The 15,707-nt window shown below is 45.3% G+C and overlaps 1 protein-coding gene across 1 annotated transcript in view; it reads left to right on the plus strand.

Moving 5' to 3' along the window:
• Window positions 1-15,707, plus strand: part of Scnn1g (sodium channel epithelial 1 gamma subunit) — a 33,562-nt gene that overhangs the window by 16,287 nt on the left and 1,568 nt on the right. Inside the window, exons 7-12 of the mRNA XM_021168623.2 lie at window positions 9,356-9,454; window positions 11,324-11,441; window positions 11,957-12,035; window positions 12,117-12,174; window positions 12,366-12,427; window positions 15,156-15,231. Of these exons, the coding sequence (XP_021024282.1) occupies window positions 9,356-9,454; window positions 11,324-11,441; window positions 11,957-12,035; window positions 12,117-12,174; window positions 12,366-12,427; window positions 15,156-15,231 (492 nt within the window). The remainder of the gene's footprint in view (window positions 1-9,355; window positions 9,455-11,323; window positions 11,442-11,956; window positions 12,036-12,116; window positions 12,175-12,365; window positions 12,428-15,155; window positions 15,232-15,707) is intronic.

Consider the following 15,707-nt stretch of genomic DNA (forward strand, 5'->3'; position numbering starts at 1 on the left):
AGTGATGGGAGTAGAGGAAGTGAGCAAGGGTGGATTATCACATCGTGAAGGTGTAGGGTTGAATCGTGGAGCAGAGAGGTAACCTCACTGTACTGCAAACCCAACAATATTCCTCTATTTTCAAGTTGCCCATAGCTTCTTTTCACAAGGCTGTATGTCTCAGGGATTTAGGATTCACGGGGTCTGGCTTGACACGTTAGTCCTCTAATCTCTGCACCTCCGTGACCTCGCCTGTATAGTGGAGTTGTGAGCAAACTGCTGCTTTGGGGCTGGTGAGAGCTCAGCGAGTTAATGTCTGCTAGGCACTTGAGTTATGTGCACTACATGCTTGGCATAGAACAAACAAATGCTCAGAAAAACGCACCAGCATTTTAAAAACACTGTGCATGTTTTTAAGAAAAAAAGATGTGGCCAGGCACAGTAATGAGTGCTTGCAATCCCAGCACTCAGGAGGTGGAAGTAGTAACAGATTTGGTGCCAGCTCCGGATACATATGGACACTTGTTGGAGGGGTGGCAGAGATGTTGGCGAAAACTTATCTTTTCTTTTTAATAACCCCTTCTTTTATGAGATAAGTACACATAGATGATATATGTCTATATTACTATATAACAGTATACTATTGTATCATAAATGAAGAATACTAATTATATATATATAATTATATATAATATATTTGTGTAATATATTATACAAATTAGTTGTATTTGTTAAAAACATCTTTTCTGGTTTGTGTTTCCTTTGAGTTTCTTAGAGTATTTTTCAATGAAAACCACTGAGTGTTACACAGCACCCCCTCTGTTTCCTCTCCTTTGTCAGTATGTTTATTGAGGATTTCCCTTCTTTGATATCAGACACTGACATGAATTTTCTTCCGGTTAATTTACCACTTCATTTAATACTTTACCCAGTTTGGTTTCTTTTCTGCAGGATGTAAAGCAGAAACTAAGTATATTTCTTTCTCTAAAAATTTTTTAATGTCTTAACTTCAAATTTTGAGCAATTTGTTTCCACCATTAATGGGGAGTACAAATTGTTTTGCAACACAAAGAAACCTTTATAATGTATCACAAAATACAAAGAGAAGAGTTTCCTTTATTTAACCTGTTTTAGTTGCTTTTCTCATTGTGACAAACACACACACACACACACACACACACACACACGTACACAACATAAAGACAAAAGCAATATAAAGAAGGAAGGATTTAACTGGGCCACACAATTTGAGGATAGAGTTCATGATGCAAAGGAAGGGACATCAGCAGGAGCAGGAGGTGCCTGGTCAGTGGGCCCAGAGCAAGAAGCAGAGGATGGACGTGGGTGCTCAGCTCGCTTTTTCTCTGTCTCTTTTATTCAGTCTGAGACCTTAGTCTACAGGGTGCTGCTGCCCACATTCAAGGTGGGCTTTCCCACTTCAGCTAAACCTCTTTAGAAACATTTTCACAGACACCCACAAGAGGTGTGTCTTCTAGGTGATTCCAAATGCACTCAAGGTGACAGTCAAAATTAACCACCTTGCCACCCATAGTTGCAATTAGGGAAAAGTCCTGCAATTGTTTTGTTTTGTTTTACTAATTTTTAAATTTGTTGATTTTTATTATTAAAATAATTTTTTTCTGAGTTACTCTAATTCAAGATATATCACCAGCATCTACCGTAGCACTAGATAGTCCTCCAGTCTCAATGACAACATTGAATTTTGTTGCATAAATATTGGCATCATGGTATTCTGTTTCTATAGTATACAGTTGTCCTATGGCATTGGAAGGAAATTGCTTCGACTCTTCAATACTGACATCCATAGCACAGTATTTGCATACATTTCCCTATATGCTTTAAATCATGTCTAGATAACTTATAATATTCAATATCGTATAAATGCTATGTAAATCACTGAAAAAAAATCTACAGATGTTCATTATAAATGCATAGTCTTAGTTAGGGTTTCTACTGCTGTGATAAAACAACATGGCCAAAGGTAATTTGGTGGAAAGGCTTTATTGCATCTTTTAGCTTGTACTCCACCACCCAGGGAAGTCAGGGCAGGAAGTGGGAGGTAAGCGCTAGTGCAGAGGGCATGGAGGAGCGCTACTTGCTCATGGCTTATTCAGCCTGCTTTTTTAAGCCTTCAGAATCACCAGCCCATGGGGGCAAAACACACAAAGGGCTGGGCCCTCCCACATGAATACAACACAGATTTGCCTTTAGGCCAATCTTATGGGGCACATTCTCAATTAAAATTCTTGGATATGTCTCGCCCAGCATTTCCTATTCATAATTGACTGAAATCTTTGATGATCAATCTGGACCCCGTGTTTGCATAGAGTCCACACACCCTCTAAATACGAATACTATGTAAATATTACATAATTATGCTGTATGATTTAAAGAGTAATGTCAAAGAAAGGATCAGCATATGCAATAGAGATACAGTTTTATTTATTTATAAAGATTTGTTTACATGTATGTATGTATGTATGCATGTATGTATGTATGTGTTGTGCACGTGTTCATGGAGGCCAGAAGGTATCAGATCCCTTGGAGTTGGTGTTGCATGCATTTGTGAACTGCCCAATGTAAGTGCTTGGATGTAACGTAAGGTGCTAAAATCGTATGAGCTACTTTTTGGGGGTCGGGGTGGGGGAGACAGGGTTTCTCTATGTAGCCCTGGCTGTCCTGGAACTCACTCTGTAGTCCAGGCTGACCTCGAACTCAGAAATCTGCCTGCCTCTACCTTCCAAGTGCTGGGATTAAAGGCATGTGCCACCACTGCCCAGCTAGTATGAGCTCTTAATCACTAAGCTATTGCTCCAGCTCCAAGATAAAGTTTTAAAACACATTTTCAACCTGACTATATATGTTACTGTTTTGTTCTATCTATCTATCTATCTATCTATCTATCTATCTATCTATCTCTACTTTATTGGTGTTCTAGGCAAGTTCTCTACTAGTAAGCTACATCCCCATATCTTTATTACTATCATCATCATTATATTTATTTTGAGACAAGGTCTCACAATGTAGCCCAGTTCAACCTTGAGCCCACCAATCCCCACCTCAGCCTACTAAGTACCTAGGATACAGGCAGTCCCATACCCAGGCCTTCTGTGTACTTTAAGGTTACGAGTTCAAGGCCTGCATTCTCTGTAATAGAAGGCCCCCTGCTGTTGCAGTAAGGCCTGTCTGTTGGACTGAAGTGAATCAAGAGGGAGGTAGAATTTGAAAGGTGAGCTGAGGCCAGTGAAGGAATGCTTGAGTCACCAGGCAGTGAGGACACTGATGGGACAAGATCCGTAATTTAGATAGGTGAGTACAGGGTGGTGGAGGAAGAGAAAGTGGGGCCAGGAGAACAAATGAGTGACTCTCAATACTTCCAATGAGGGACGACATCAGGTCAGACGGGGAATAAGAACAGTGAGGACTCAGCTGACTTGAAGATGCCTCTTTGTATCTCCTGATGACAGAAAGCAATGCAGGAGACCTTTGCAGAAGGAAACTTAGGTTTCTAGCTTGAACAGCTGGATAGACTAGAATGCCATTAGCCAAGATGAGGAAGTTATAGGGGGTGGGGAGATCCTGAGCTGAGATTTAGACAGTATCACTTAACTTTCGCCTCTTTTTAACCATCCTCAAAACCAGTGGCTTCAACCCACCACCAAGTGTTAGGTCTGTCTGTGGGGTAGACAGTGCAACTGGGTTCATCTGAGAAGTTTCTCTGATCCAGACCAGACTATGTTGACCTCAAGCAGCGTGGTTCATAGCATGTAGAGTCAAGTGCTGGATCTGCTGGGCCACCTGTGTCTCCTCCCTGTGGCCTCTCCTCACCAGACGGCTGGCTTGGACATGTTCACATGGGTGGCACAGTCTCCAAGGTCAGCAAAAGAAAGCTAATTCTGATGTGCATGCACTTTTCAAGTATCTGCTTGGATCAGGCTTCTTCATAACCATCGGTCAAAGTGTGAGTCATGTGGCCTACCCAGATTCAACCAGTGGACAGCAAACTTTATCTCTTGATGAGCTGGCAAGACTTGACTAATTGTTTGCAAACTCCCACAGACATGGTATGTTTAAGATATTGGAGGGTAGACTGTGATTGGGTTGTAGGGTGAATAAATAAACAAATATAATAAAATAAGAGGGAAACCTATAAAACAGAGATTTTTTTTGCTAGGATATATAAGCTGTGAGAGAAAACCTAAAGTTGTTGCAGCTTGCTCCTGGCGGGGGAGGGGAACGGTATTTGTGGACCACTGAGGCAAAGATTACCAGTGGCCAATTAGGTCTCAGCAGACAATATATCTGTGAAGGCAATTTAAGGATAAAAGGTTTGTTGTTGTTGTTGTTGTTGTTGCTGTTGTTGGCTAGAGGTCAGCTATGGGGACACCAGTCGCTTGTGCTGCTGTGCTGAGAGAAGATGGGTCATGAGTGGACAGCACACATATTCTAATAATTAAAACTGACCTTTGTGGCGAAGCTCGGTGCTCTGCACTTTCTTAGCACGAGTTTGACGAATACTCACACCAGTAAGCAGAGGCAGAGAACAAAGAGGAAGGACTCTGGACTGGAACCACGGCCCTCTCTTAGCAGCCACATGTGAGGCTCTCTGTGACTATGATATTGAGGGTTTTTTCCCTGGCAAAAACTCAAGTGTTCCATTTTTAAAGGGAAAAAAAAAATCTCAGATCAAATACATTTCCCTTCATAGACCAGGGCTTGGCACCAGCACCAAAACCCTTCTTCAGAGTAAAATTAAGTAAATAAACAATTCGGCTTACAAAAAGTTCTGAGAGCTAGGAAAGCCACACCCTGAATCACCAGGTTGGGGGGGGGCACACATCCTCCATCCCCCACCCCACCCCCACCCCCAGCCTTCAAGGAGCCAAAGCAGAAGGATTACAGGTTTTAGACATTCCGGGGCTGTACACTAGGGCACTAGGGCAGGCTGTTCTCCCTCCCCAGAAGCCTGTGCAATGCTCTATGAAGGTGCTCTCTTCATCCTTAGAGAAGGCAGATGCCTTCTTTGTGGCTCCCCATTGTGAATCTTGATGAAAGTGACAGTCTACGGCTCTAAACAGTTTATTGTTTGTTCATGGTGGAAAATGGATGCATAATGAACCATACCCATTTCTCAGCGTAGCCCTGAGATTGAGTATCTTTTGCAGGGAGGAATGTCCGGGAAGGGAAGCTTATTGGCTAAGTCCTTTGGGCCTCTAGGTACCTCATTAGCATGAAGAACTCTGTTTCAGGGCTACATGACCATAGGACATGTTTCTTTTGTGTGAGGTCCATGGCATGTGTTCCAAGTCAGGAGTCTGGAAGGGAGCTGGGAGTCCCCTGAGCTTCGAGTGTGTCCTCCCCGAGTCTCTGGGTCTCAACCTGCTCTACCTTAACAAACTTCCTGGCATGGCTTTATGTCCCACAACTGACAAAGGCAACATAAGGATAAAACAGTTGATTTTGGCTCCCAGTTTGAATATACAGTCCATTATGGAAGCAGTGATGAAGGCAGGACTGGCTGGTCACATTTTGTCCTCTGTCAGGATGACACAGAGATGAACGTAGTGAATGGTATGGCTATATTCAGATGATCTTTCTTCCTCAGTTAAACATTTCTGGAAATATTCTCACAGATGTACCTAGAGATATGTTTTCTAGATGATTCTAAATACTGTCAGGTTAACCATTAAAATTAACTATGTATCACGGGTAAGGGATTACCAAAAGCATATTGTAAATTGTTCTCAGGAAAAAAAATCCCTGAAGTCTAGGGAAACCAATAATTCAGTTTGAGGTATCATGATTGGGATCTGAATTCAGATTTATTCCAACCCTGTGGCCCCCTATCTCTGACTGTATAGCCAGTGAACCTGTCACTACAGTTTGTTTAGAGATGATTGGCCATTGGTCATCATGTGGTTGGTGCAGAAGGGGTCCCTAGGAGGGCGCAGAATCCTACCCTTGGTGTATGGTCAGATGAGATGGTCAGAGACAGGGTTAAGTCTTGGATCTGCTTCTATGAGCAGTCTAGGGTGCCATTTCAGATGCATCCTCTTGGGACTAGGTGGGATGAGGGTATTCCTTCTGTAAAAGAGAAAAATCTTTTATCCCCAAGAAGTCTCACCCTAAAATGTACACGGTGGAAACAGATTGCTGTCTTGCTCTAGGTGGGCTGGGAGGCCAGTTTGCTTACTGCTCAACCTTCTGTAGGGCCCTGAGACAGATGTAGGTGATGCACAGCTTTGAGACAGGCAGCAGGAGACACAGCTCCACCTTGGGCAGCCTGGGTTCTTTTCACAGACCTTTACCTGGTCAAAGCCAGGACTCTCCACACAGAGTAGGAGCTCAGGACCAGTCAGTATGAATCAGATCTGGAGGTGTGGCAGGGCACACCTGGCAAAGTTCTTCCAGCTGAGTCTGCAGGAAAGACCTCCACCTATTGGAAATAAGTGAGGAGAAAGCCCTGAACCACCCAAGGCTCCCATGGGAATAAGCAGCATTGCAAATAGACACCACTGGGTCCTGAGACATCATTTGGATTCTAAGACTTGTATGCTTTTTGAGGACTTATGGATTTCCCGAGTCCCAGCCACCTTTGCTAACCTAACTCAGCCCACCTAAGCACACAGACCCCCTTACCTGGATGCCAGAAGGTGTTCTTGCTGCAGAACACAAGTAGAGCCTGTGGCAGACTGGCTCTGTGCACACTGGCTCAGCAAGCTCTTGGCCCCCAAGATTCTAAGGAGCTTGCAGCTCAGAACACCCCGCAGGGTGACAAGGAAAAAAGATGTCCTTGGACAGAGCTACTGTTTGGATTGTCGGTATCTTGTTTCTCAGCCCAGCCTTGGCAAACATCAGAATCTCTAAATGGATTTGCCATTCAGCTTTTAGTCCATTGATTCTGCACTGACTGGAAACAAGCTCATTTGTTATTAGTACATTAGTGAAAAGAACAGGTTGCAAAACAGTCATGTGTGTCTGTCTGTCCATCAGTGAAGCACCTTTGCTTTCACCTTTGCTTGCTTCTGTTGTTCCAAGGTTTCACAGTGAGCATGGCCAATTGCCCTTCAGGAACTTGCAGTTAATTGAGGGAGACTAATGGGTCAGCAGATGAATTACAAAACAGAGAAAGAGTAGCCTGTGGCCGTGCCTCTGGTCTGTTTCTGGCCCTCTGGGTGCCTCTCTGTTCTTTGTTTTGCCCAGTCATCATTCTTTCTTTTAGAAACAAGCCATCTGTGCCTCTTTAGCCCTGACCTACAACAATAACAGCGTGCATGGGTGTATGGGTGCACACGCAGGCTTTCTCACACACAAGCAGGCTGCAGACCCTCGCTCTAGGCTGGCTACAATTTCTGTTTAGGATTCTTCTAAGAAAGTTGACATCCAGAGCCAGAAGGCAAGAAAATGGGCTCTGCCACAGGGACAGGAACCTTGGGCATCTCACACCAGTAACACTTCTGCCTGACCTTCCAGCCCCCCTTCCAGCAGATAAGCAGATGGCTTATCACCATTCAGAAAGCTGAATCCAGGTTTCTTAACAGGGTGTTGGTTTTCCCTTACTCCTTCTCTGATTTGTTGCCAGAGATCTCTAGCCCTGACCCCTGTGCTGGGAATTGAACTCACACAGGCCAGATAAAGGCTCTACAACTGAGCTACATTCCCAGCCCCAGAGATTTCTCTCTTTCTCCGTGTTTCAGGCCCCATGGACCTTCCTACCTCAATCATTGCTGCTCCCTCTGCCTGGCACTCAGCCCTCTGTTCTGCACAAGGCCAGCTCCCTTCTACCATTTTATACTGAGTTAACGTAACAAAGGTGCCTTGGGAAGCCATGAAGGGGAAGTTGGTGACATAGTCTGTGCTCCAGTCTCATTCCTTTGCTTCAAAAACAAACCCACCCTGAGCAGAAGCAGTTGGTGGAAGGAAAGGCTTATTTAACTCCAAGCTATAGTATATTATTTCAAAGAAATGAAGGAACCTGCACACGAGCCGCATCACATCCAGTGAAGAGCAGGGAAGAGCAAATGCTCACACACACACACACACACACACACACACACACACACCTGCTCTCTGCTCAGCTTCCCCCTCCCCACCTGCTCTCTGCTCAGCTTCCCCCTCCCCACCTGCTCTCTGCTCAGCTCGCCCTCTCCACCCTTCTGCTGTCCCAGGCCCCACGCGGGAATGGTGCCACATACATTCAGGATAAGTCTTCCTACTTCAAGCAATGACCACTACTCCACCTCCCCACACTCACAGCCACAGACCCGCCAGGTAAAGACAATTACTCAGTTGAGATTCTCTTCCCTGCTGCTGTTAAGTTGTGGCAAGCTGATATTTAAAACTAACCATCGTAGGCTAGAAAAGAATTTACCAGGGCATAAAAGCAGAGAAAGAGAACGTACCGAAATACTTTGCAAGAAGTACAGTGAGTAAGGTCGCAGAGAGGGTCCGCACCACTCAGAAGGGGTAACTAGCAGTATTTTTACAGCAGTCAAGTGGAAAGTTAGTTCATTTTGCACTGTAAGGCTCTTGTGCAGGCCCATATCTGAGGGGACAACAGACCTTTCCTTATCTTATTGAGTAGTAAATTTTACGGTTTTTCGGTAACACATAAGGTATATGGGAGAGTAGAGGTTAGGCTATTTAAAGTATAATGAATTTTGTTCTTAGTTTTGGTCTTTATCTCGACCAAAGGGCTCTTTCTCTGAGGCTTTGCTGATGAGTCTAAAAGGTTGACCGTCTCATCCCCCTAAGCCTTTCTACCCCGTGTCCTTGAGCATTATCTAAAATTATCTCATTTTAAAAATCTCTCTGTGTGTGTGTATAAGTGTGAGTGTGTATGTGTGTGGGCACACATACGAGACACACTGATATGCATGCCACAGGACACACATAGATATCAAAGACAACCTCAGGAATCTGTAATATTTCAGGCTAGATGGAACACAAGGTTCCAGGGAGTCTTCTGTCTGCCTCCCGTTTTCTGGTCAGGGTGCTAGGATTACAGACACAGGTTCTACTGTGTCCAGCTTTCTGTGGGTTCCAAACTGAGGGATTTAAGCTCAGGTCTTCACACATATGAGCCAAACACTTTATCCACTACACCTCATCTCTCCAGCCCCATTTCATTGATGAGTAAGCTAGTAAGACAAAGTGTCTCACTGGCCATCTGGCTGTCTATCCTTCCTGCATATATGCTCAGTGAGAGCAAGGTACTTGTCCCAGTGTCTACAACTGCCCCAGACACCTACTAGGTAACTGATAAACTTGGGTGAGTAACTAAACGATTCGTTAGCTTCAGAGGGAATCCTCCCATCTGGACAACATAGATGATTGTGTGCTCTTACCATTGCAGACAGAATCCTTCAAGCTGAGCGAACCTTACAGCCAGTGCACAGAGGACGGCAGTGATGTGCCCGTCACAAACATCTACAATGCTGCCTATTCCCTCCAGGTATGGTCTGACGGGGGGCACTCATCTGACGTGTGGCCTAGTTCCAAAAGATGAAGTTATATCTATGCTGAGGTGTGTCTGGGACCAGGAACTAGAGTGAGGATATCTGGGGTTGATCCAAAGACCTCAGGTACAAACGGCGCCAGCTGATTCCAGTCTTCTTCAGTCCTCTGTAACCAGAGCTTAATTGATTCACTGAGGTTTGTGTGGAACGCAATGTACAAGGTAGACAGGTCTGATGCTAAATGGGCTTTGGCAAATGACAGACAGAGGGAAACCTCCAGCAGGAGACACTGGCTGAGGGGGTCAAAAGGTTGGCTTCCAGGTACATTTGTGCCCCATGATTTGGGGAAGTTGTACCCCTTGCCCGTCATGCTGAGATCAGCATGATCTGACTTGGCAGCTCCTGGACCCCTCCAGGTTTCGTGCTGGCTGCTCTAGTCAGAATGACATTTAAAAATTAGGAAACTTCATAAGAGAACTCTATATTTCTAGCTTCTCTTAAACAAAAAAGGAGGAGGAGGAGAAGTAGTAGTAGTAGTGATGATCTGGGATCTGGGAGTCCGTGTCCCAGCAGGACAGACCATGGGAGGAGCCATCACATTGAACAAGCTATAGATTAGCTGATATCTACAGATCTGATCAATATAGCATAAGGCACCACCGACTCTATAGGTGTTACAGTTTTCAACCCTTAAGTTCAATGAGTGGTGGACTGTTACAGCAACTCTCTCAAGCTGGAACTCTGAAGTCAGCCTCTTATTAGGATATTAGAGAGCCCACAGACAGCAGCTTGGCAGAATAAAAGGACCAAAGCAGGGGATGGGGGGGTGTAGGGTGGGAGGGAGGTTAGAAAGATGGCGTAGGAGATAAAGCACTTGCCTCAGAAAGCATGGGGGCATGAGTTCAGACTCTCAGAAGCCCCAGGGAAAGGCAGATATGTGCTTGTAATCCTACCAGTGGCAAGATGGGACATAGAGACAGGTGGGTCCCTAGACGCTCTCTTGGCCTATGGAGCAAATGAAGGTCCAGGCCCTTTCTACCACGTGAGGGCTGACACCGAGGTGAATGGGGAAAGCGGAGAAACTACTAATCCACACAGTCCTAACGGTCCAGTCCTCAGTTCCCAGTCCTCCACACTGGATCTCTCGGGATTAGGACCACAATACCAGGAAGCTCCTAGTATAGGGCTTCAAAGCCAAGCTACTCAGGTTTAAATCTCAGCATCTGGGGGTTTTGTTTTTGTTGTTTTTTGTTTTGTTTTGTTTTGTTTTTTTTCCCTGAGACAGGGTTTTATTTTGTAGTTCAATATATCTTTGAACATATTATGTAGCTCAGGCTGGCCCACCAAGTTGCTATGTTCCTGCCTGTTTTCTGAATGCTGAGACACCTGGCCCAAATGTCAATTTATATCTATGTTCTGTGTAACCTCAGGCAAATTACTCAAATCTCTGTTGTCTTTGTCCCTTCTTTGGATGAGTATAATATTACTCCAAGAGACTGTGCATGAACTACATGATCATATGAAAATATGTGTCCTTATCATAAACTTTAACCAGGGCATCTTTCTCATGAACTCACTATGAGGAGATGGGGTAAAGTCCATTGGATGGTAGCGGGGATCCTGGTCAGCAGACCCTCTAACACTAACAATCCCCCTTGTTGAGCCTTCCTTCTTGGCTCAGTTCTGATGGAGGCTAGAATGTTCCACACTGGGCATCTGTGGGGGGGGGGCGGGGGAGTAGGCTTCAATTTTTTTTTAACCTTTTCTTTAATTTTATATTTATGTGTTTTGGACAGTGTGGTCAGAAAGGGCTCTGGCCTCTCCCTGCAAGAAGGTTAAAAACATTCCTCGGTATTCTCTTTCAGATCTGCCTTTACTCATGCTTCCAAACGAAGATGGTGGAAAAATGTGGCTGTGCCCAGTACAGTCAGCCTCTACCTCCAGCAGCCAATTACTGCAACTACCAGCAACACCCCAACTGGAGTGAGTGATCTTACCCCCAGCCTTGCACACCCCAGGACAGGAATCCACTTGGCCCAGCAATGGCTTGGCCTGTCAATGAATGGCTTATCCTGTGATGTTCTTGAGCCCCTGTCTTTATTGCTTGTTGTCTGAAAAAGTGTTAGAGGCCCTTTCTATCCCCAAGCCTGGCTTGGATTTTACTCACTCTGTAGACCTGACTGACCTTGAACTCAGAGATCAGTCTGCCTCTGCTTCCTGGGTGCTGGGATTAAAGGTGTACACTTCCACACCCAGCTCCCAACTCATATTTTTAACCAGGAAATGATCTAATTCCTGACATCACAAACCAGCACTGGTTCCTCTCCCACCCCCCAACCACCCCATCCCCCCACTTGCCAAAAAACAAAAATGACCCTCAGCATTTGTAAAAGGTGTGCACACAAGTAACCAGCATGAGGCAGTGTAGGCTCTACAGGTGACCCTAGGAAGGGTGGTGTGTCCCCAAAGGTCATACCACCTTCTATCCTGTCCCCCAGTGTATTGCTACTACCAGCTGTACCAGGCCTTTGTCCGGGAAGAACTGGGCTGCCAATCAGTGTGCAAGCAATCCTGCAGGTGAGTAGACCTGAGGGTTGGGGCAGATAGGACCGAGCTAGGCCAGCAGCTTGTGTTCACTCTAGGCCTTTCTCCCCACAGCTTTAAGGAATGGACACTGACCACCAGCTTGGCACAGTGGCCATCTGAGGCTTCTGAGGTAAGCTCTGTTTCCACTCCCTGCCACCCCTGGAGCCCTTGGTGTCCTCAGCTAGTCTACAAGTGGGGCGGCGGGGACAGAGTTCCTGGGTGGATACACCTACACTGCCAAGGCCAGAGACAGGGTGTGTGTGCGGCTGAAGAAGAGGGCAGTGGGTACCCTTAAGCCCACTATTTCTTTCTCCATCACAGAAATGGTTGCTGAATGTTCTCACCTGGGACCAAAGCCAGCAAATAAACAAAAAGCTCAACAAGTAAGTTTCCCTCCACCCAGTTCCCTCTGCCTCTGTCCGCCACAGGCTCTGGGCCCTAAGCTTGCTTCCTCATTGCTGAGCCCTCCCTTTTCGTTCATTCAATCATTTAATCAACAAATATTTACTAAGCTCCTATCATGAACCAGGCCCTGCTCTGGCTTTTGTTTGACCATGATCCATCATACGAAATACATTTTGCGTTGTGGCCCATTGAGTCTGTAAGTGGAATAAAGCATGCAACAGTATTTCCTTGTGATGTACAAAGCACTGGGGCTGACTTTCAGCTGACACACAATGCTCTGGCCAAACCTATTGTTTACAGTTGTCTTTCCATACCCTCTGGGGATCTGCTCCACAACTCCCCATGAATACCAAAATCCCTGAGTGCCCAAGTCCTGTATGTGAAATGGTACAAGTTTGCATATGACCCACCACATCCTCTCATCCGTTTAAGTCATCTCTAGAGTACCTGTGAGGCCCAATGTGATGGAAATACTATGGAAATAGCTATCATTTTAGATTGTTCAGGGAACCTGTCAAGAAACACGTCTGTGCCTGTTCAATCGAGGTGTTATTATTTTTCTTTTCAAAAATTCCCCTCCATGGTTGGTTGAACATGTGGACGCAGAACCAACAGACACAGAGGGAGTGTGGGTTTCTATCCTAATTGATCACCATACACTAATCTAATTAGTTAGTGACCATACCATCATAACAAACATTTTAAATATGCCTTTCAATTTTTCTGTTATTTCTTTGTCTTTTTTCTTTACCTTCTTGTGGGTTTTTGTTTTGTTTTTCACAAGATCTTGGTTGGTTTCAGTGAATGACCTTGAATCCTCTGTCTCTACCTATCAAGTACTGAGATCGTAGGCATGAATCACCATGCCCAGCTTTGCCTAGTCTACTCAGTCATGTAGCAGATAGTACCGTAGCCCATTAAAACTTGCTTTGTGACTTGCTGGTGTTTCCTGCCTTATATAAATAGTCCCTTTGACATTCTATCTTCTAATCCTACTTGGATCTTTTTCACAAAGAAATTCATTTCTGAAATTCTTTTAGTAAAAATTATCTAGGCCAGAGATCAGGAATTTCAGAGACAAAGATGGGAGTGATTGAATTCACCTCTGTGACTCAAGGCATATAAATTCCTACTCTGGCCATCACTAGGTCCCTCCTTAGGGTCTTACCCAGTAAAAGCCAATCTGGTCTCCAGTCCAGAGCATCCCACTAAGGGCCAAGTGGTATGTGAGTTGTTGGGGGAAGGTGGCAGCATTCAGGTGACCAATCAGTGTAAAGGTAAAGACAGAATTAGCCCGTCAGTAATCCCAAAACTTTGGAGGCAAGGCAGGGGGGTTGAGAGTTCAGGGCAAGATTAGGCTACTCCTTAAGAAACTGTCTCAAATAAACATAACTAATGAAACAACAAGAAAATAGAAGGAGGCTGAGCATTTGCAACGAATTGTTGCAGATGAGTGACCCCTAGCCTAATCTAGCTCCATAAACGGGGTCCTTTATTTTCAGCTTCCTCTGAGAGATGAGATGTGCTATGAACTGTAATGTCCATCCTCTCATCCTATCAGATGGCTATGTAAGAGTAAGGGCTGTGAAAGGGCACAAACCTCCCAGTTTACCACTGCCCTACTGGGAGAGAGATTAGAATGGCAGTTTAGGGTGATCTCTTGAAGCCTAATGGGTCTGGCTGTGAACCTGCTCATTCAACAGTTTATGCAGTGAATGAGCCCAACCTGTGTCTCGTTTTCCACACTGGTATAGTAGGGGGATGATTAAAACACAGCTCTCTACCTCAGAGAGATGTTATGAGAACTGCATTCATTCACTCGAGGGTCTTCCACCAGTGTTTGGTGACATTGAAAATGCCTAGTAGATGTCAGATGCTATTACACGTATGATCACTACTACCTTAGTCTGCACACTTCTCTCACGTGCACCACCTACTGTCTCCTCTACGAGTCTGAGGCTGCAATCCAACAATTACCAATGTCAAAATATGATTCAAGGGTGGCTGGATGAATTGACTTCCTCTGGATGTTGAGAAACAGTTTTTGTTTTTTGTTTGTTTGTTAGTTTGTTTGTTTAGTTTTGTATTTTAGTGAATAGGTGCCCTGAGATCCAGGTCTGTCTTAGTGTTTCTATTGCTGCAACAAAACACCATGACCCAAAAGCAAGTTGGGGAGGAAAGGGTTTATTTGGCTTACACTTCCACATCACTGTTCATCATTGAAGGAAGTCAGGATAGGAACTTCAACAGGGCAGGAACCTGGAGGCAGGAGCTTATGCAGAAGCCATGGAGGGTGCTACATGCTGGCTTGCTCAGTCTGATTTCTTATACAATCCAGGACTACCAGTCCAGGGATGGTACCACCCACCATGGGCTAGGTCCTCCCCACTTGATCAAGAATTGAAAAAATGCCTTACAGTTGAACCTCATAGTTTCCTCAATGGAGGCTCCTCCTGCTCTGATGACTCCAGCTTGCATCAAGTTGACACACAAAACCAGCCAGTACAAGGCTCAAGTAGGAAATGCACCCTGAGGCGTAGAAAGAGACCCGGGGACCAGGTTCTAAAAGTCTGAGGAAGTTCAGAACACAGGTCATGATAGAGGCTTGGGCCAGAGGGAAATGACAGCCATGCTGAGGCGCCACCCACCTGGCAAGAAGCCAAGTCCTCCCACTCACCTGAGCCCCACTTGTTGGAATCTCTGCAGGACTGACCTGGCCAAACTCTTGATATTCTACAAAGACCTGAACCAAAGATCCATCATGGAGAGCCCAGCCAACAGTGTGAGTAGTCCATTTAACCAGCAAGTTCCAGGTTCTTCAATATGCCTGTCTACCTGGTCTCAGGGAGCATTAATTTTGTAAGGATCTGACCTGATGTAGTTTTGCTTCGAGAGGCCAACCAGGCCTCAGAGAGGAAGCCCCGAGTGAAAAGAGACAGGCCTGTGGCTGAGACCAATTGGGAAAAAACCCTCCCCCCATCCCCCACCGAGACAGGGTCTCACTAGGTAGCCCAGACTGGCCTTGAATTGGCTGGCAATCATCCTTCTGTCCTTGCTCCCTGAGTACTGGGTTGCCAGCATGTTCCAGCACTCCCAGCCTGGGAAATTCCATCTGGAAGTTATAGCATGGTCTCCCTATAGCATGGTCTCCTATAGCATGGTCTCTCCCTATAGCATGGTCTCCCTATGACATGGTCTCCCTATGGCATGGTCTCCCTATAGCATGGTCTCCCTATAGCATGGTCTCCCTATAGCATG

This window comes from Mus caroli, chromosome 7 (assembly GCF_900094665.2).
Source record: "Mus caroli chromosome 7, CAROLI_EIJ_v1.1, whole genome shotgun sequence".
NCBI lineage: Eukaryota > Metazoa > Chordata > Mammalia > Rodentia > Muridae > Mus > Mus caroli.